A 21,119-nucleotide genomic window follows, 5' to 3' on the forward strand; every position below is an offset into this window, starting at 1 on the left:
CTAAATTTTCATTTTATACAATTAAAAATAATTATCACTATACATATATTTAATTTTAAAATTCTTACTTTAATCAATTTCTAAAAAATGAAACTGCGACAAATTGAAATTTTAATATGCAGTTTAAAATTTATACTTCTTGTTACATATATTTTAATAACATCTTGAGAGATTTCCATACCTCAGAAATGTGCCAACTCATGATTAGCAATGTTGCATTCCCAATTATGCACTTAAATTGGGTTATACTGTACTCATTTGCTTACAGCAAAAACAGTCAAATGTGCATAGTGTTACAAATTTGGTATTTAAAAAAGCTAGTGTTAGTTCAATTATAAATTAAATGGTTTTATTTCTCGCGCAGTGCAGCGCGTGACGAATATTAAAAGAAAGCTAAGCCGGAAAAATTAAAAATACAAGAGCGCGTGCGTTAAATAAATAAATATCTCTTTTTGATTTCGAGAAAGTACTGGAAAATTCTAGCGCGTGATTTTAAAATCTTATAAAAGGAGGAAAACATCTCAGTTTGTAGTAGTTGCTTAGTTTGTTGTTGTTTAGAAAACTGCCGTTGTTGATCATAGCGAATTCGCGGATTAGCGTTCTTTAGCTGTTTTGAATTACGTTCTATTGTACATTTAAGTAGTTAAAAGATAACTACTGTGAGATATTGTGATACTGCATGATAATTTGAGAAAATTTAAGCATTTGTGTTGTGATAATAATAAATTTTTGTTCATTTTTCATCGGACTTGTGCATTCATTTCATAACGAACCCGTACGCACACAACAATATTTATTTGTTCATTTGGCTGCAAGAAAGAATTATAAAAATTTGGATTTGCTGAGAAAACTAGATGATATATATTATTTTCAACAATCATTGTAAGACCTATGCAAAAATGAATCTAATATACTGTTGTATCCGAGATCAGATAAGCAATGCTGATATACAACATACCTAACTGAAAATTTTAAAATTAATATTATGATAGTTAATTACAAAAAGCCATCCTAATCATATGGATATAAAATCAAAATGCAGCAATAATCAGGTATGTGAGTAAATATTTGACAGCAAAAAATAGTTGTAAAAGAAATCAAGCAACTGATATAGCAATTAAGATGCATAGTCAGGAGCTCCAAGAACAGTATCTATCACTTATGGCATTTCTTCTAAAATGAAGCATCATCTGATGGCATTTCTTCTAAACTGAGAGATAGAGGAAAGATGCCATATTCTTGACCAATGATGCAATATACGTAGGTAAGTTGAAAAAAAAGTTTCCCCTGTCGACTGTGGTCAGAGTTGTGTATGAAAGTCAAAAAATAGAATGAGACATTAAAGATATAACATACCTTTATTTTTCCACATAGGTACCAAGTACATTGAGACATTTGTCATATCGCTTGATAAGCTTCAAAAAGCCCTCCAGGAAAAAATCAGGGCTTTGCATATGGAAGAAGCGTTGAACGGCTTGTTTCACTTCAGTATTGCTTCCAAAGCGCCTTCCCCAGAGATTTTTCTTCAAAGGCGGAAACAGATGGAAGTCGCTTGGTGCGAGATCAGGACTGTATGGCGGATGGTGTAGGCGCTCCCAACCAAGAGTTGCAATATGGTTTTGCGTTGCCGTCGCCGAATGTGGTCTGGCATTGTCATCCAACAGCAGAACGCCAGATGTGAGAAGGCCAGGCCGCTTTTTCGGAATCGCCTCTTTCAATTTCGACAGGATGTCACAGTAGCACGTAGCATTGATGGTTCCAACCTCCAAAAAGTCCACCAACAAAACTCCTTGGGCGTCCCAGAAAACTGTGAGGAGCACTTTACCTGCAGAGGGAGTTGTCTTGAACTTCTTTCGGACAGGTGATGACGGATGTTTCCACTCCATAGATGCGGCCTTCGATTCTGGCGTGAAATGGTGGACCCACGTTTCATCCCCCGTCACAATCCGAAACAGAAAGTCATTGCCATCTTCATGGTAACGCACGAGATGTTCCAGGCTGACCCCCATGCGTTGTTCCTTGTGTGTCGAGGTCAACTGTCGGGGCACCCATCGTGCTGACACTTTTCTGTATCGAAGAATGTCATGGATGATGTTTTGAGCTTGCTCATGTGAGATTCCAAGTTCTTCCGCTACTTCATCGATGGTGATACGCCGGTTCGCTCTAATCATGTCATCCACCTTCCTGACATTTGCATCTGTAGTGGCCATGTGCGTCCGTCCAGCTCTCGGTATGTCCTCGACTTGCTGAAGTCCATCACTGAATGTGCGACACCATCTCCGCACCATTTGCTTCGACATCACACCTGGCCCATAGACTTCCACGAGGCGGTTATGAATTTCTGTTCCTGATACTTCACGTGCCCATTCATAGCAGATAACCGCTCTCACTTCCTCCTTTGACCACGAATTCAAAACGCACCTTCTCTCCATACCTACCGGGGCTCAAATGAGAGGCTGGTCTCCGCTTTGCGCAGGCACTGCAACAGCGCCATCTGCTTGATTTGCAGCGACCTCTACCCAATGGTGTATCGGTGACTTGCGCGTTTTCCTGCTGTGTCGCCTTTCGCCCATAGCCGTTCAACGCTTCTTCCATATGCAAAGCCCTGATTTTTTCCTGGAGGGCTTTTTGAAGCTTATCAAGCGATATGACAAATGTCTCAATGTACTTGGTACCTATGTGGAAAAATAAAGGTATGTCATATCTTTAATGTCTCATTCTATTTTTTGACTTTCATACACAACTCTGACCACAGTCGACAGGGACAACTTATTTTTCAACTTACCCTCGTAGTTGCTTTGCCTTTGAAGAGTGCCGAGTCATAGACAGGGAGTCTTGAAGTACACAATTAGTCAATCTGTTCGATTCTAAAAAATAAATTTTAACTATTTTTTTATAAATTAAAATGTCAATTGGTTTAATGTAAGGTCCAAACAAATCACATCACTATAGATGTACTACGCTGCATTTAGAACTAACCAGAGAGTTTTACTTTAAAAAGCTTGAAGTTTAGTGCAGTCTTTGCAGCTGCATTTAGAACTAACCAGAGAGTTTTACTTTAAAAAGCTTGAAGTTTAGTGCAGTCTTTGCAGCAATATCCTATATGGTATATGTATACATGCTAGCTGATGTATACAAAAGAGCTTTGTTTTTAATTGGCACATTCCTCTTTCAGGCTAATAATGATATAATTGGGTTTTGACCCTATTTCTTTTTTAAGAATAGATTCAGTGTGAAGAAGCCAGAGTGAATTTAAACCTAGGATAACTCTACTACACCACAGGATGCAACCATCAAAATTTTTTTAATTAATTGTAGGGTACAAGAATACAGATATTAAAAGATCATGATAGCACATTCGGTATCATAAATTTTGATTTTCCATCAAATGAACTAGAATTAGAGACTGAAGAGATTTGAGTATTTGATACCAGATAACCCAATCATGAACAGAGCTAAGATGGTTGTGTCACCTGCATAAAGGATTAGAGTGACACTAGGTGAACTTAGTATGTTATTAACACAAATATTGAATAGTAAGCCCTACAAGTGACCCTTGAAATATACCTGCAAGTATTGGATAGGAAGTTGAGATGACAGTATTAGCTCATACAGAAAAAAGATCTTTTATTGAGGTACAAGTACATAATGTGAAAAAATCAAGCTAAAAAATTAGTATGAACTTGATTATGATTCCTATATGCTAGTCCTCTCATTGTTTTGGCTATAAAGACAAACGGCACTAGTTGGGTTGGACAAATTATAACGTCAATACTGGTGATGACAAATTTAAGTCACCAGCATTAATAACACTGAGCAGCTCGTTAAAATTTTCCTCTGGAAAATTAACACTTTACCCATGTAGAGAAAGAAGATTGGCAGAGATCACGATTAAGAAGAGTGAGTTTGAAATAAAAGTTTTAATAACTGTCGCCTCATGTTTGTTCAGACATGATGTGTTGATTCTTCAAATGTGGTACATTATTTTTAATGTAGGCCCCTATGCCATCGTAAAGCATTTCAAGAAGACCAGAATGTGTCTCTCATTAGGGTAAAATTGCAGTCCGCAAGCTTGAGAATTCTTCCTGGATGGAGTTTGGTCTCCTGGACAAGTAAAATATCAAAGGCCCTTCTCAGACACATTCTTCAAGTTTGTGGAGTTTTAGCATAGTGCCACTAACATTCCAGAATTAAGAGTTTGAAGAAAAAGCCTCTAAAAGTATTGAATTTTAATGAATGAGGGAATCAGAAAACCAAGGCATTTGAATGTTACTAAAGACAAGCCTCTATTTTAAGTATTGGAACAGGCAACCATATTTAATTGATTGCTGGTTTTATAATGATCACCAAATAAATATTTTACCAGAAGTCAGCAATTACATCCCCAAATGTATGAAGAATGCTAAAATACATACACAGAAAAACAGTTATGCTGTGATCTATAATAAAAGATCATTTTGTATTAGTATAGTCACAAAAATGCAAGGTGAAAAAGTCTGTGTAAAATTTTTCAAGGGAAGAATTGGAACTAATGCGATGTCTCTCAGTCTGTGGACCATAAGTGGTTCTTAACCGCTTCAGGGCAGGTGTATCATATATGCATCAGCACCTAATCCTCTTACGAGATTACCTTTTAAATTATTGCACCAGTGCAACGCAGCGTGCCATGCACCAGTGCTAGCAACATTTGGGACTGATGCATATATGACACACCCGTCTGCAGAGTGTTTACATGCCGTTGTGAATGGGTTAAAGCCTGCTTTTGTGCTCCTCCTAGATTTCCAAAAAGACAAAAAATAAAATGCAAATTAACTGTGTATACCACTTATAGTTAAAAATCTGAGTTTGGAAATTACACATAGCAATTATCTATTACTTTTTCACTGATGATGGACATATTATGAAATTTATTACCAGTTATCCCACCTACAGCCATCACATTCTAATCTTAACAACAAAGGAGAAATTAAAGTACTATGACTATAGCACTTCTTACCAGTACACAACCAAATACTGATCAGCTACCCAAGAATCACCAAGTTCATCCATCTCATTCATATGAATACTAACGTTTATTTAATTTTTAGTTAATAAGATAAAGATTGTCCAAACTTTAATAGCTTAATTATTAAACCGATTTTTTACCAAAAATTACCCAGGATGAAACTGTCTTTTTTTTAATGTCATTCAGCTGAAACTTATGAAACAATTCTAAAAAAAATTGCATGCTTATATATATTACATATAACACACATATTATATAACATACAACATCTCGTATTACTATGTTACCGGCAAAGTTTGAAATCCGGCATTCTATAGAATGCCTAGACATTGCATATAATGCCTAAACCTAGCCGGCAATGTATGAAACAATTCATATTTCACATATTTCCTAGGCATTATGTAGAATGCCAAATGACAAACCGGCAAAGTATGAAATACATTTTTGATTCGTTTCGAAGACCCAACTACTTACCAGAAGTTAAATGATGTAAAAAGGCCAAAATGACTACTAAGAAGGAATTACGTAACTACTGCTAAATCGCTTGGATGTAGTGTTAGTGGGAAACAAAATTACATTAATTTATCCTGTTAAAGAAAGCATCAGTACTATACAGTATTACATCACGGACACTGAGTTATTTCTCGTACTTCATGAAAAATCATTTGAGTACTGGACGCAGACAACATGACAGAATGTTTAAGGAACTTTCAACCAAATAAAAAAACGCTGTACGTAATGATATTGAACTGTACAACTACTTTTGTGAGCCCTGCCAGAAAAAAAACAGTATTAAAAAGGACACTATTGTGAAACTTATGATTGCTTCTGAATTTAATTTTCAATGTCAGGTAGAGCTTACTGATTCCCTATCTCAGCCAAATAGAAAATACAAAATTATTATATTGTATCAAGATCATCTCGCAATACTTTTTTTTTTTTTACATATTTCGAATAAATGTTTTTTAATGGCACCATTTCAGTAGTTTTTCAAAATTACATTTGTATTTTTGAAGAAAGAACGTCTTTTAAATTATTTATCCTTATTAGTCCAAAAGGGCTTTGTCCCTGAAGGACTATTGTTTTTGTTTCGTGATTTTGTGTTGAATCACTATAAATGTCCGTTTCACTTTTTAAACTGTTGCCACCAAATGCTAAAGCCATGCATTATATTTGAAGAAATTAAATAATGAAAAATCTGCATAAATGTATGTATATTTCTCCATTGTGATAAAACAAAAGTACATAGAGCCATCGAATTTTGAATGATGTAATTAATCCTCCTTTGAATATGGGCATGTGGAAGACCAAATTTGAAATTTGTTTTACAGGGTTCGTACACATTTCTGCACACGGAAATTAAGTACTTTTAAGAACTTTTAAGGACCATTAATGAAAAAAAATTAAGAACCTATGAGCAAATGAGAACTGAATAAATTCAATTAAAAATATTATCTATGCCTGAATTTCCCTTTTGTAATACCATCCTAAAAATAAAATCGATCCCTAAGTAGTATACATTATTACTAAACATGAATTAATTAACATAATTATTAATAAGTTTCAGAATACAATAAACTTTACAGAGAGACCTGCTGATTTGAACAAACCTGAAAGGCCTGATGTAGGCACGGTTGGCAAGTGTTGAAAGTCAGTCAGGCTCTTTTTGATGCAGTTAGTGTCATAGTTTCATGTAGAGTTCCAGGGATTGTAACCCAGTTAATATACTTTAGGTTTCCAATAAGCCATTACAGCACCACAGGTCATAAGTTGTTTTGTATTATTTTAAGTCTGACTAGATGCAAAGAGAAAGTTTTACTTGAATTTTTACATTTTTGTAGTTTATCTTGTGACCACTGTGAGTGTTAGTGAAAGGCTTTTTAAGGGTAAACAGTTAGTTATAAATAATTAAATTAAGTAGTTTAATAAACTTAGTAATTACAGATTTGCATGGCCACTATTAAATTTTATTTTTTAACAATATTTATTGTGTCTTAATTAACAATATTTGTTAAAATCAAAATCTAATAAAATTTCACACACGGAAATTAAGTACTATTATGACATTCTTAGGATAATTCCACATTAAAAGCTACAAAACATTTATGTTTTGTAACAACAACATTCAACAAAATACTTATCCGTCATTTTAATTTGAAGCCTTTCCAGACATTTTGGCTAGTTTATATTGATTTCCTTCTCTTTAAGCTTCTTTTCTAACAATTAGAGATTTGTTTCAATATGCAAACCAATGCTCTTGCTAGTTTCTGCATGCTTTATCTCCTAACTTGTCAACCTCTCCACAATATACTTATGAGAGTTTACTTGATCTGGTAAAAGTTAAATAGTCCAAAACCCCCGACAGACGTGAAGCATGTTATTGCTATGTGTGAAAGTAACTACAGTATCAGACAAAGGTTTAAATAAGCCTCTTTTTAAAAAAGAAATTAAAAGATAAAGGCATGTTCTGATGCTAACAAAATCAATTACAGCTCACAGTGACATAATTAAACAAGAACAGTCAAATTCAAACTAAAAATGTGAACTAGTGGTCAAAGATTATACAATTTAGTTTTAATTTAATCTGGCTCAGTAACTCTATCATATGAGGAAATAGAAATGAGAAATTATAGTAAGGGCTGAAATCATAAATAATTGGGTAATTTACATAGTAATAAGTGCACATATCTTTGAAGAATAATTTTCTTTATGTATTCAGTTTCTTTCTTCAACAACCTCTCCACAATATACTTATGAGAGTTTACTTGATCTGGTAAAAGTTAAATAGTCCAAAACCCCCGACAGACGTGAAGCATGTTATTGCTATGTGTGAAAGTAACTACAGTATCAGACAAAGGTTTAAATAAGCCTCTTTTTAAAAAAGAAATTAAAAGATAAAGGCATGTTCTGATGCTAACAAAATCAATTACAGCTCACAGTGACATAATTAAACAAGAACAGTCAAATTCAAACTAAAAATGTGAACTAGTGGTCAAAGATTATACAATTTAGTTTTAATTTAATCTGGCTCAGTAACTCTATCATATGAGGAAATAGAAATGAGAAATTATAGTAAGGGCTGAAATCATAAATAATTGGGTAATTTACATAGTAATAAGTGCACATATCTTTGAAGAATAATTTTCTTTATGTATTCAGTTTCTTTCTTCAACACGTTTCCTTTTCATTTTAGAATTTTTGGATTTAATTAAGGATTTTTGTTATTCTAAAAAACACTAAATGCATTTAGAATGTACAGAAAAAGTGGCTAGTTTTATTTCTTTAGTAATATGAATATTCAGAAGAAATATGAAATATATATGCCAGTTACAGAGCTGATGTGGCAAAATTTTTAGAATTGAATGACACACCGAACAACAAAATCTAGAAATGGCAAAACTTTTATAATTTAGAGCTGGCATTGGAAGCATTTAGAAAGGCACTAGGCAATAGCATTTAGGATCCACAGAGATTGCATCAAGTGGGAAAATGCCTAGTGCCAGCTATGTGTATGGTGTATTAAGACATATTAGATTAATCTTTTAAATTGTAAATTTTCAATTTCTTTATTAATAAAAAATCTCTTTCTACAATGCCTGCCCATGTGATAAGATTAGATGCATTTTTGATATTTTCCATGCTTGTGTTTATTGAAAAGTAGAGAAAATAAAGGGAAGACAAACATGTTAAGATTCTAGCATCAGAAGTAAAACATTCAAATATTATGTTTTCATTGTTCTTCCAGATGTTCTCCAAAAAGGAAGAAATTCATTGCAAACTTTCTGTAAAATACATCCATTACGTGTTGATACCATGGAAACATTTCTCATTTTGTCACATATTTCATGAATATTCTAGAATCGTGGCTCTATAAATCTTGCCTTCAAATCCTTCTAAACTTTCCAAGCTGCAATGTCTAAAATCCTAAAGAAAAATTATCCCTACCAATTCTGTAACAGCAAAAAGCCAGAAATAGTTTGGAAAAAAAAAGGGGGGAGAGAAAAAATGTAAAATTAATTTTATAGAGAAAACTGATGCATATTCTGAGAATTCTAAATGCTCTGAGACGAATACTCTAATAGATGGGAAAAACTCTTACTATGAAAAAAATAAAAAGAAGACATTTTTAATTAATTACATAGATAATTTTGCTTTTGCTAAGAGCTGTTTCGTAAATTGTGCATTATACCTTGTTTTTTTTTTTTTTTTTTTTTTTTTTTTTTTTTTATCCAGATTCAAAATATTGTATAATAAGTTGCCAAAATGAAACTTTATAATACGACAGTGGAAAATAAAATGTTTATTTAATATAAATAAAATGCTTATTTAATAAATTTAATATTTATTTAATATAATTTCAATATATTACCATTTTTTTAACAAAATTTATCAATGTTATGATGTTTTAAAAAAAAACGTCGAAAAATTCTGTCTCGTAATTAAAAATTTTCTATAGAAACTGATTTTAAAATTGCCAAAATTTTGATAAGTCGCCAAATTTAGAACCATTTAATAAAAGAATTCCCATCACCAAAAGCGAAAAGTTGTTTAAGGGCTCTTTATTAGAAAAATTTAATTTCGTTATGCTTATGTTTCACTTCTTGCTCAGAACCACGAGTATCCCATCATTTATATTAGAAATAGAAACAAATTATAACCCATTTACCCATTCAAAAGATATGTCAGTGAATTGCCAAAAATATTCCTTCAAAATGCTAATGTACACTCAAAATGGCAGTCATAAAAACAGACAGAAATTTCAAATGATTAAAATTAAGGACCTTTAGCTGATTTTGGGCAAAATTAAGGACTTTAAAGGACCAAAAATCGATTCCAAAAAATCTAAGGACTTTAAAGGACCAAAAATCGATTCCAAAAAAATCTAATGGGGAAAAAAACTTTTTTATCTCCAGCGGGCGCGAAACTGTATATCAGATATTATAAAGATATGCTCATTTTAAAATTATTTTGCGACATTGCTATTGAACTGAATTTCATGGTTTAAGTGCAAAGAACATGATATTTAATAAATAAAGGTAACACACAAATTGTTAAAAAAAAATGCTGTTTTGTATGTAATTTAAAATCTGAAACCTTTCAAATTTTTTTAGAAGTCTTTTTTTTTATACTTTGCCTAAAGAGAATTTGTCATTCTACAGAATGCGTAGGTATTCTATACAATGCCTAGGGAAAGTATATAATAATTCTCATATTTCATAATTTGCCTAAAATGGTCTGGCATTATATAGAGTGCCGGCACTTCATACTTTGCCGGTAACATATATAGCTCCGGCATTTCGTACTTTGCCAATAACATATATAGCTCCGGCATTTCATACTTTGCCGGTAACATATATCAAAATTGGCTTTTGTTTAGCGGCAACCTTGAAATTGTGCTTTCCTGGCACTGATCTTGGCATAAAAAAAAAAGAATCGCAAAAAAACAACCCAATAGTAAACTTTTACTAAGCGGCTTACCGAGAATCAATTGAGCTTACACTAAATGAAAGCATAGATATTATGAGTACGCAGGCCCGCGCCGACAATAGGTGCACGATAGCGTCGAGTCAAAAAAGCACCAGGCAATCATTAAAAAAGCAGTTTGTCTCGCTGCCTGCCTGAACAGGAAAATTCTTGTCTTATTTGAATGCCCCTCTCAGGTAAAACCTGGGAAGCTTTTGATTAGGATCTGTACCTAGGCAGTCTCGGCCACGGTGTTTAAAATCAGTCTTTACAGGACTGGAGTCATCGCTGGCGATGTCTGCTTTAGGCTAGTTAGGGTTCATGACAGTAACATGACTAGTTTTTTAATGGCATTCAAAAAATTCACGTCTAGGAGAGGCAATTGTCGAGTAATTTATTCGGACAACACAAAAACTTTTAAAAAGGGAAAAAAGGAACTCAAAAATTTCTCCGAACTATTGTCGAATGAGAAATTCCAAGATTTTCTGTCGAATGAAAGAATTAGTTGGAAGTGTATAATAGAATGAAGGGCTTGGTGGGGAGGCTTTTATGAGAGATTAGTAAAATCAGTGAAAGAGTGCTTAAGAAAATTCTTGGTAAATCTTTAACGTTTGAAGAATTGTCAACAGTTTTAGCACAAGTGGAAGCTGTTTTGAATTCTCGTCCTTTGACATATGTATACAATGACCACAAGGAACTGTTGCTACTGAAGCCAGTCAATTTCTTGATTTTTTGGAACAAAGATTCTACATTACCTATTAACTTTAACTCCATTGTTAAAGATGGCTCTACAAAGTCCTCTCTGACCAAAAGAAAGATTTACCAAGATTTATTGGTTAGACCAGGGGTCGGCAACCTGTTTGTCCTTAAGGGTGCAATACTAAATTTGAAAATCACCGAGAGCGGATATTGTACAGATAATCAACAGGTATAAATAGGCAATAAAAAAACAGATTTTTTATAACTTTATTTTGTTGGTGTCATACATAATGATACATATAATTCAGTGTGAAACTTGGGTGCCCATATTTTCAGCTAATTTCTTGTAATTGGGGATATATTTAGAGTTCCCGGTCCTTAAACAATTATCTAAATGTGAGTCATTAAGCTTTGTTCGGTATTTTGATTTCAAATATTTCATATTTGAGAACAAAGACTCGCAATTGTATGTTGTTGCACAATATGAATAAATTTTTAGCGCACATTTCCTTAAAATAGGATACTTATTTTCATCGACTAAGTTCCAAAACATTTTATTATTACTATGCGCTTTTAAAATAATATCACTTTGCAAGTTTATTATTTCTAATTCTAGGTCTTCGATATTATGAAGCTCGAAATACACTGAAACTATTTCAAGGACATCATCTTCAGTAACACTGAATGGATTTATGAAAAATCTTAGAATGGGTTCTAATGCTGCAAAATTTTCAAATCTGGAAGAAAACTCTTCTATTAGCTTATCTATAACTTCTAAATATGATGTAGCAGTAAAATTTTCATTATTCAAATTTAAACTCTCAACAGTGTATTTTATATTTGGGAAACGTGATAATGATTTTTTCAATAGATGGGATTTCAACAACACTAACTTGCATTTGAATGAATTTACTGCACTAATCATGTCAGCGATATGCTGATTTTTCCCTTGTATTTTTTCATTTAATTCATTCAACTTTGCCGTTATATCTGTCAGAAATCCGAGGTCGATTAGCCAATCCTTATTTTCTAATTGCTCGTAAAATTCGCCTCTTGATGCAATAAATTCCTTTATTTGTGGCAAAAGCATGATAAACCGCTCAAATATTTTACCTCTGCTCAGCCACCTCACTTCAGTATGTAAAAGAAGATCTGTGAACTGAACATCATCATCTTCTAAAAGTAATTTAAACAATCTGTGTTGCATAGCTCCCGATCTTATGGAATTAATAATTTTTGTTACTATCGTAAATACGTGTTGAAAACCGATTGTTTTTGCGCATGAGGCAATGATAAGAAATAAATTTTGGGAATAAGGAATCCTGTCTACATAAGGCAATAAATCCTTTTTTCTTACCAGTCATTGCTGGTGCCCGTCTGTTGTAATTGACGATAACTTTTGTACAGGTAATTTTACATCTGTTATATACTTTTTAAAAGTAGAAAAGATATCTTCTCCTCTGGTGCTTCCCTTTAATGACAGAACTTTAAGGAATTATTCTTTTGTTGTAAAATCAGAAAATACCATCTTCACGCAAATTGCTAATTGTGATATATTTGTCACGTCTACCGATTCATCCATCTGTAGCGAAAAGAAAATACAATTTTCCATATCATTTGCTAATTCTGCCTCCAAATTCTCCGCAATTACTCCAATTCTTCTACTAACATTTCGTGCTGATAACTGCAACGTGTTTATAGCCGAAACTATTTCCTTTTTATTTTTAATTCTTCAAAAAATGAATCAGCAGCTTCTGACGTGGCTTCTTTCACTAATTCTCCATCTATAAATGGTTTTTTTATTCTTAGCTAGCAAATGCGATATTTTATATGATGCAATCGTTGCTGCTTAAAGTTGTTGCAGTGGTTAAGTAAAAAAACTTTGCTGGTTAGTTATTGAAGATTTTAAAGAAAAATTTTTTTTTCTTCTAATTTCAGAGTTCATTGGATAGTCACTATCAAAATTGGTATGAACGGTCTTAAAATGTCGTTCAATATTACTTTTCTTGGGAATCACAACACTATTATTACACAACAAACAAATACACTTCCCTTTGTAATCAACGAAACAATATAGATGTTCCCATTCATCGTTAAAATAATATGTTCTTTTTCTTTTACATGAAGGGTTTTGAAAGAAAAGAATTATTTTGGATTACTTGGTAGTTTTAAATGCACGGTCTATGCGTGGTCTATTTGAAATACGATCACACACTAACAAAAAATACGTGCGTGTTATTAGATACGCTCAAGGTTAGCAAACTGCTAATCTCTGCACAATCCTAAACTCAACTGATTACTGTCTAACCATGCTAGCGAGAGCAGTTTGGCTGAGGGCCAAGATGGGTCAGTTTAATTGAAGGAGTGTGTGGGCGAAAAGCACGGATATTTTTCCCTCTTGAAGGTCTAAGGGGTGTGGGTGAAATCAAAGGTCAGGGGACATTTAGTGTCTACCGGGCTACTGCACTCACCCCTACATAACTGATAGATGTGCCCACTTCCGCCCCAAACCGGATGTTTACATAGATCTGGAATACGTGGTCAGACAGTACTTGCTGTATATCGCCGTTTGACAAGAATAAGTAAATCGCTCTGGCTATCATACATTTACATTAGTCCAGCGAGGGCACATTAAAAATCGATCGGGGGCGCCATGGCGCCGCGTTGCCCTGGGTTAGACAATTGTGGACTAAATGGAAAAAACAATATTTGATGGATCTTCGGACAGTACATCAATTAAAAAATCCTAATGCTTATTATGATGTAAAAGTTGATGATCTTGTTATTAATCGAAGGCAACCATAAGTGCAAACTTTTGTGGAACTGTGGCAGAGTGATAAACATTTTTCATGGTCGTGACAACAAAGTTCGTTCTTGTGAACTAACAACTACTGATGAAACAATAATAAAACGACTAGTTCAATTATTATATCCTTTAGAACTTTAAAAAAAAAAAAAAAAAAAAATATTGTTTAATAATATGAATAAGATTGAATATGTTTTATGCAATTGTTTATTTTGCTAATTTAGTTTCATATGATTAGATTAAGAATAGTTTAGATTTACTGAAGTAGTGTCAAATTGTATTTGATGATTAACATACATTTTTTTAGAATTTAGTATAATGATTAGTTTGAATATATTTTCTATTCATTTAATATACTTATTAATTGTTTTATAATTATATGTTAAAATACTTATTGATATAAATTTGATTGTTGTTAGATTAATGTGAACTCTTGGCAGAGTTCAGGTGGGGAATGTGTGGAAATTATTTTAATTGACAGATGGAGCTAGCGTTGCGTGTTAAACGCGACGTGCCTTCTGAATTTCCATAGACTCTCCACCGGCAGCTCGATAGATGGATGTTTAGATGCTTCGCACACTTAAGGAACACTTCAGTTCCTATTTAAAGGATTTCAATTTTCGAAGCATATAGATTTGTTAGATAAGTGAACCACCATGTTTTGATTAATGATCTGCAAATATTGTACAATTAAAAGTTACATTTTAAGAGTGATTGATGTTCATTAATAGCAATCTTAGAATATTTTGAAACACTCCTAGCACACAGTCTTATTTGACCAAAAGTTATAACCAGGGCAGGAGTTCGTCTCTTGTGTTCTCTTCTGTCTTATTTTGAACATGAAAGTACTTGATGCCGATGTGTATGCAAGGGTACACGCATTCGACAAACTGCTTAATCCTTATTTTGTGTCTACCGTTGCAATCGTAGTAACTTGTACAACATTTATCTTTTTTGAGATTGCTTGTTGTTATTGTTTTTCTACATAAAAAAAGGTAAGTGTACATAGTATGTTAAAACTTAGGTTAACTTTTTGATTTGGAAAAGCAACGATTTAAACATAATTACTCGAAAACTGTTTACCTGTCATGTTTGAGCAATTGCCGTATCTGTTGCAATACAAAATACTAAAAACCTTTCTTCAATAATCATGTCTGTATTTTATAAATTAAGATACCTCATACAAATTGATATCTGCTCTTGATGGCTGGCATCAGTAGAACAATCAAGTAAAATAGAAAACTGCTTTGCCTGTTTGACCTTATTTATAATAATTTGCTTTATATTATCCCCTAATAAGCTAATTGTTTTATTTTGAATTTTATCTCCAAGATAATGAAGCATATATTTTTAAGTTGGAATTTTATTAATATATACAGACATGATAGTGTCAAATTTTGTGGTCATTTCTATGCATTTTGAAAAATTGTTATTTCTTTCGAATAATTTATTACTGGAACCACGGAAGGCTAAGTTTTGTTTGGCCAAAAACTGGAATGGCATAGATAATTCTTTCAATAACATAGCACCAATGCTCAGTCTCTATTTTTAATAAATTTCGAAATTCCGAATTAACAGGTTTATTCTTTCGTAATCTTTCTAAGAAATCGGATTAACTCTTTCGTTGTCTGGCAAGATTCGACAAAAGTACATATAAAAAAATGTACGTTCATTTTTGTCTTTTGGGAAACTGAAACTCGAAACCAGGTTTTGGTATTATCCAGGACCACTTTTTTATTAAGGCTTGAACTTGAGATGGCAGTAATGGACTTTAACATAATCTGGAATCATCAGATACAGGCAAATGCATACCTACTGCAGAAATTGTAGATTTCAACATTATTTCTTCTAATTTTTTTCAACCGGCTGACTTGAAGTTAAAGATAATTCCCAGGTGAAAACATTTTCTTTCCGATTATTAGGTTCTTTTGGTAGTTTCAATGGTAGCTGAGACATTGATAGACAACTAGTGCTAGTAGCATTAGCTTGGGTATTCTTTGGGTTTGGGAAAAATCCGAGTAATTTTAAAGTTCTGGTTTATTAAGTCTTTCTTTCACTTTCTTTTTCTTCATTACATTCTAATACTCAGACAGCTTTTTCTGTTTTTCTTCCGACATCTAGGGAAAAGTGAAAAACAGAAAAAGTGGAAGTAAAAACAGAAGTAGAAAAAACTATTATAAGAACTCTTGCATAAAACATTTGTTCTTAAAAACACTCAGAAAGTCACTATTTGAAATATTTTACCTTACTTCTGAAAAAGTGAGTATATCTTAAACCATTGCTTGGAAGATATATGAACTATTAGATCAATACCACATAATTCAAGGAGGTGGTAGTACTCTTTTGTTTATTATAGCAAATAAATCAAATTTAAAACATGTATTTAAGACATAATGAAATAACGAAACATTTTCTTTCGGTTTTCCACATAGCTAAAAATCGAAAAATGGACAGTTTTTGATTTCAGAATACTTTGTATGTTTTTGCTTCACTTCAAATCTCAAACAGGTATATTTTAAATTCAGTGGTACTCCGTGAATATGTCAATCCTTTCTTCTCGAAAGATAATAATTTTTAGTTTAATACCTGAATTACCTTTTTCTATGCAGAATAACACTGCGTTTGGAGCTTCAAGATTGCTGGGAATTACTGGAGTTCCAACAAGGCAGAGGTTCTTTCAGTTGCGCTTCTGAATCTGCTGTATTCTGTCGGCATTTTTCAGCCAACGTTATGTTTGAAAAATCAATAAAAGGATTTGGTCAAGATTATCACTCTGAAGTTTCTTAAATTTAGCTGAGAAAATTGCAGGTTACCTTACAGTTCACTTTTAATGAACAACAGAATACACAAATATGATATACATAATTATGATTATCTTTGATTTACCCTTGTAATAACATTAAATTCCACTTTATCATCTTCTATATCTACCTCATATCCATAATTTTTTCCTGTATAATTTATGCATTTTCCTTTGTATATTTCAAACCTTTATTTTTTATATTTCCCCTTTATATTTAGTGTATAAAATTACTTTTTTTCTCAAAAAAAGTTGCTCTTTTTCTATGTTCTTTCCTTTCTAAGTTATATTTGACTTTTCTCCCTGAAGGCAGAGACTTAAGGGTGCAAAAGAAGACATCTCTGTCTTGCTGACTCAACAACATAGCGATGTGCAGAAAATAATTTTGAATATATCTCCAGATATCAGCCCTAGAGCACTTTTTTGTGCCCTGTTATAACAACAGTTTGAACCTTGTCATAAACTACACTGTGAATAGCAATTTATCCAATACGTTTAGTATATTATTTCGCTTCGCTTGCAGTGTTACTTGTTTACGACATATTGTTGTTGTTGAGTAATGCTCACTTTTCTGACCCATAGTCAGCCCAAGCCCACAAAATTCTTCGTGGCAAGGAGTGAAAGATATGACTGTCATATACCTTACAGGTGACACTGCGATTTAGCTTCAGTTCCGCCCGCACTTTTGATAAAAAGCACGCTGGGGGAACAGGTCTGAGCGTCTCTTACCCCTCTTTCCCTACCACCAACCTTTCAAGAGGACTTTTGCCTCACATATGTAGAGTGTCCCCATGCCGCACAGACACTATACATTCACAAACATCCATGTCTATTCCGGGATTCGAACCCGGGCCCTTCGACACAGCAGTCAGCAACGCTAACCACTATACCGGTTGGATGGCTTTTTATAACATAAATGTACGTATACTCTTTTAATAAATATATTTGAGTGCGGGTTTTAACAAAGTACAAAATGTTTGCAAACTTAGACAAAAGATAAAACGTAAGTTTTTTTTTTTTTTTTTTTTTGGTTTTTCATATTATTATGTTACTAATGCTTTATTTTAAATGTTAACCATAAGAAATGTCCCTTTAATATCGTCACTACATAAAGGCACTAGCTCGCTAGACATTTGCACGACAGCACCGATTAGGCTTGGCGCGGGCCTGTGAGTACGCTCTTACATCCCATAAATATACCCATAACTGGCACGAAATTGCACTGCATCATGACAGATTTTGCAGACCACAGAATCTTACGTAAGCACCAAAAAAAATTCCTACTAAAACCAAGTTATTCAATTCATATAAATAATATAAATCAAATAATAACTCATTTGCCTCTGCAGAAGTGTCATACCAAAAAAAAAAAAAACTTAAAATCAATCAATCGGTTTCAGCTTGTCAATTTTACTCAATTTGTATAAAAAATGTCTCCTCAAATATACAGCCTTTTCAAATAACAGAAAAATCAAGTTTCGTTCAACTTAGCAATTATTAAGCTTACTTTGGTGTGTCAAGTTTTCACACAAACGTTTGTTAAGTTCAATTTTATTGCCAAGTGAATCATTAAAAAATTTAACTTGCCCATAATACTTTTGGTATTAATATTTTATAAACTTATTTATACTGCCGTGTAAAATTTCGAAGATTTCGTACCTAAACTTTATTAAACTGTAAAATAAAAATCAAAAGAACAGTTTTAAAATACCAAATTTGTCAGGAAAAAGCATTCAAAACATCAATCGGTAGAGCTATATGATTAACATGCACTTTAAAAACCTATAGTATTTATTTCCATTCGAATAATTTTGAACATTACCTTAACTGTCTGATCGCTAGAACATGTAGCCAACCTTTCGCCATAGAAATCATATGCAACATCATGTATGAGATCTTTATGATCAGCTTGAATACTTCGAGCAACAAACATTCTCCTCTTCACAGCCGAGATAAGTAATTACCAAATTCCTTCTATACAAATCCGCTTTCTGTAATTTCTGTAGCAATCCTGCTTTTGAGCAAGAAGAAAGGAGGTGAGGACTTTGGTGTCTGTAATTTCAAAATCGAAAACATTGGATTTAAACCGAATGCCAGATTCGATAGAAACTTGCTTTATCGCTTTTTTTTTTTTTTTTTAACCCGAAATATTATTACATTGTACAAAATAGTACTGTATAGCTATTTTATAAATAAATTGTGTTTTTCTATTTTCTAGTGCGTTAGGGCTTAAGCTTGATGTAATTAGTTTAAATAATTGATAACTAGCTAAGAAGGAAATTATGAATATTTGGAATTGAAATAAGTAGCATTTCTTATACAGTGAACTATTTGCATATTTTTTACATATTAAATTACTTTTGATGTTTAATAAAATTCGTTTAAATAGCTGATTACTTACTAAGAATAAAAATATCAACCAAAATTGCAGTAGGTAGTGTGTTTTATATCGTTTCTTATTTAGGTAAATTTTATGCTTTAAATTACTCCTGTTTATAAATACATATTTAAATTTTAATTTTAAAATGCAAGTAATAATGTATTAAATCAACGTATTAACTGAAAACCGTCACCTTTATTTACAAAACAGCGAAAAGGTGATTTATTGTATGTAGTGCATTATAATGCCTCCACCGAAAGAAAGTATACTTTCAAAAGCCTTCTACCCTGTAGGTTGTGCTCTTGGAGGTATTTCACTCCCAATAGCTCAAAATTATTACATTAAACGACCTTTTTATACTGGAATTCATCGACACATTGCACTCGGATTAATTGGTGCTGTGTTTGGTTATTATGTTGATCGGTTTTTGGACAGAAAATGGATGGAAAGAGATGCTGTCATAAGACATTATGTAGAATTACATCCGGAAGATTTCGTGCAGAATAAACGAAAATATAAAGAAATCTTTGATGAATGGATTCCAGTCAGATGAACAACAAGTTAATCAGATTTTCTATGTCTAGATTGCTCTTCGATTACTTTTAGTTTGCTGCTGTTTCCTTCTCTGCTGTCTGATATTTTTACTGTTTTGTTATACAAATCTGTTGTATGACATAAAAACATTTCCTTCATATTATTATTTTCAGTAAACTGGTTTTGTTTTAAATATTGTACTAACTATTTCTTGATGCTGCAATCTAGAATGTTCATATTTTTGAAGTAATTTTATTTAGAATTTTGTAAACCTAGGCACAATTAATTGTAATCCTTAATGTTATGGTATATATGGGAAATATAATAAAGCAATAAAAAATATGCTGCTCTAGTTCTTTTAAAACATTATAATGACTGAATATTTTCATTTCAGGTGGGAGACATTTAATAAGAATATAAGAAAAAAAAAGTTTTAGAACTTTTATTTAATTTGCATATGAGTCCAAAGTTATGTTCTTCGCATTATCTCTCTTCTTTAGTGCAAAATGCAAACATGAAATGAAAATCACAAAATAGTGAAAGGAAGTGATATTTTGACAACTTTGAGCCAACTCATTTTTTAGGAATGTTAATCAAAGCAAGTTAATATATAGCAATAAACAGGCAGTATAAAGCAAATTATTAATTAAAGCATTTCAACATATTTGATTTCATACTTTGTGGGTTTGGTTTATGAAATAGAAAAGGGGTAAAATTTAGGTGAGGGGCATTCAGTATTACCACTAGAAGTTGTTATGGTGGCGTGTATTTGTGTATGGTAGTCTGAAATTACATCATGTATTAAAAGCTAGAACTATGAGAGAACTTGAAATTTTGCATAAAAATGGACAAACTGGCCAAAAGACATCGAAATATGTATTGGCAAGCTAACTTTAATGAGATAGTGTTTTCAGTGGCACAGGTATTCAGAGACAGGGGAATGTCTTTTGAAATTGACCAATCGAGAATATCTTCTATAAGCATCACCCCTGAAAATGTGAAACAAATTCAGAAACTTGTGCATGTGGTTGATGAAAGGAAGCGGCACTCCACTAAAGATCAGTAAAAATAATTCGGTCATTGAAATTAAATGTAGGACATCTTGCTGCCACATTTAGCATCTGATTGCTGACCCCTGAACAAACAGAACATCACATTGCAATGTGTCAAAACATTCATTTGCGCTTTGGCAGCTGAGGATGCCGGTTCGGTAAAACCATCGAAACTAGTCCTGTGAAAATTTGCAAATATAACGCTGATTTTTGTTGTTTGAATTCTAAATTAATACTTGTTTGCGTGTTATTTTATCTTAATTCATGAGCATGTTGTGGCTAATCTATTTTCCGCATCCAAGATCATCATTAGTGACCAGATTGGGTGTGAATTATAAAAGCTTGTATACTAGTTATGCAAAATCACTTCTTGGTCATAT

General features: G+C 32.7%; 2 protein-coding genes across 4 annotated transcripts in view; one reads left to right on the forward strand and one right to left on the reverse strand.

Annotated features, from left to right (window-relative positions):
- The window catches only part of Nup44A (nuclear pore complex protein Nup44A), an 84,182-nt gene extending 64,968 nt beyond the window's left edge, over window positions 1–19,214 (reverse strand). The window contains exons 1-2 of one of the 3 annotated variants that reach the window (XM_085807399.1): window positions 18,596–19,214; window positions 11,423–16,090 (exon numbers count right to left, since the gene is read on the reverse strand). In XM_085807399.1, the coding sequence (XP_085663525.1) occupies window positions 11,472–12,374 (903 nt within the window). In that variant the 5' untranslated portion in view covers window positions 12,375–16,090; window positions 18,596–19,214 and the 3' untranslated portion in view covers window positions 11,423–11,471. Of the gene's footprint in view, window positions 1–11,422; window positions 16,091–18,595 lie in introns of those variants that run through there. The other 2 variants (XM_085807391.1, XM_085807385.1) reach the window with 2 other exon arrangements.
- Window positions 19,215–19,331: 117 nt separating this feature from the next.
- Window positions 19,332–20,029, forward strand: ND-B14.5B (NADH dehydrogenase (ubiquinone) B14.5 B subunit). The gene has a single exon (XM_035369923.2). It carries the CDS (start codon window positions 19,398–19,400, stop codon window positions 19,704–19,706), a length of 309 nt encoding a protein of 102 aa, XP_035225814.1. The 5' UTR covers window positions 19,332–19,397; the 3' UTR covers window positions 19,707–20,029.
- Window positions 20,030–21,119: the final 1,090 nt, after the last annotated feature.

This window comes from Stegodyphus dumicola, chromosome 1 (genome assembly GCF_044657685.1).
Source record: "Stegodyphus dumicola isolate Sdum_Otavi_A_Nest chromosome 1, ASM4465768v1".
Lineage (NCBI taxonomy): Eukaryota > Metazoa > Arthropoda > Arachnida > Araneae > Eresidae > Stegodyphus > Stegodyphus dumicola.

Bases quoted from the DNA above. Each gene is read 5' to 3' on its own strand.
- ND-B14.5B (XM_035369923.2), top strand. From the start codon at position 19,398: ATGCCTCCACCGAAAGAAAGTATACTTTCAAAAGCCTTCTACCCTGTA.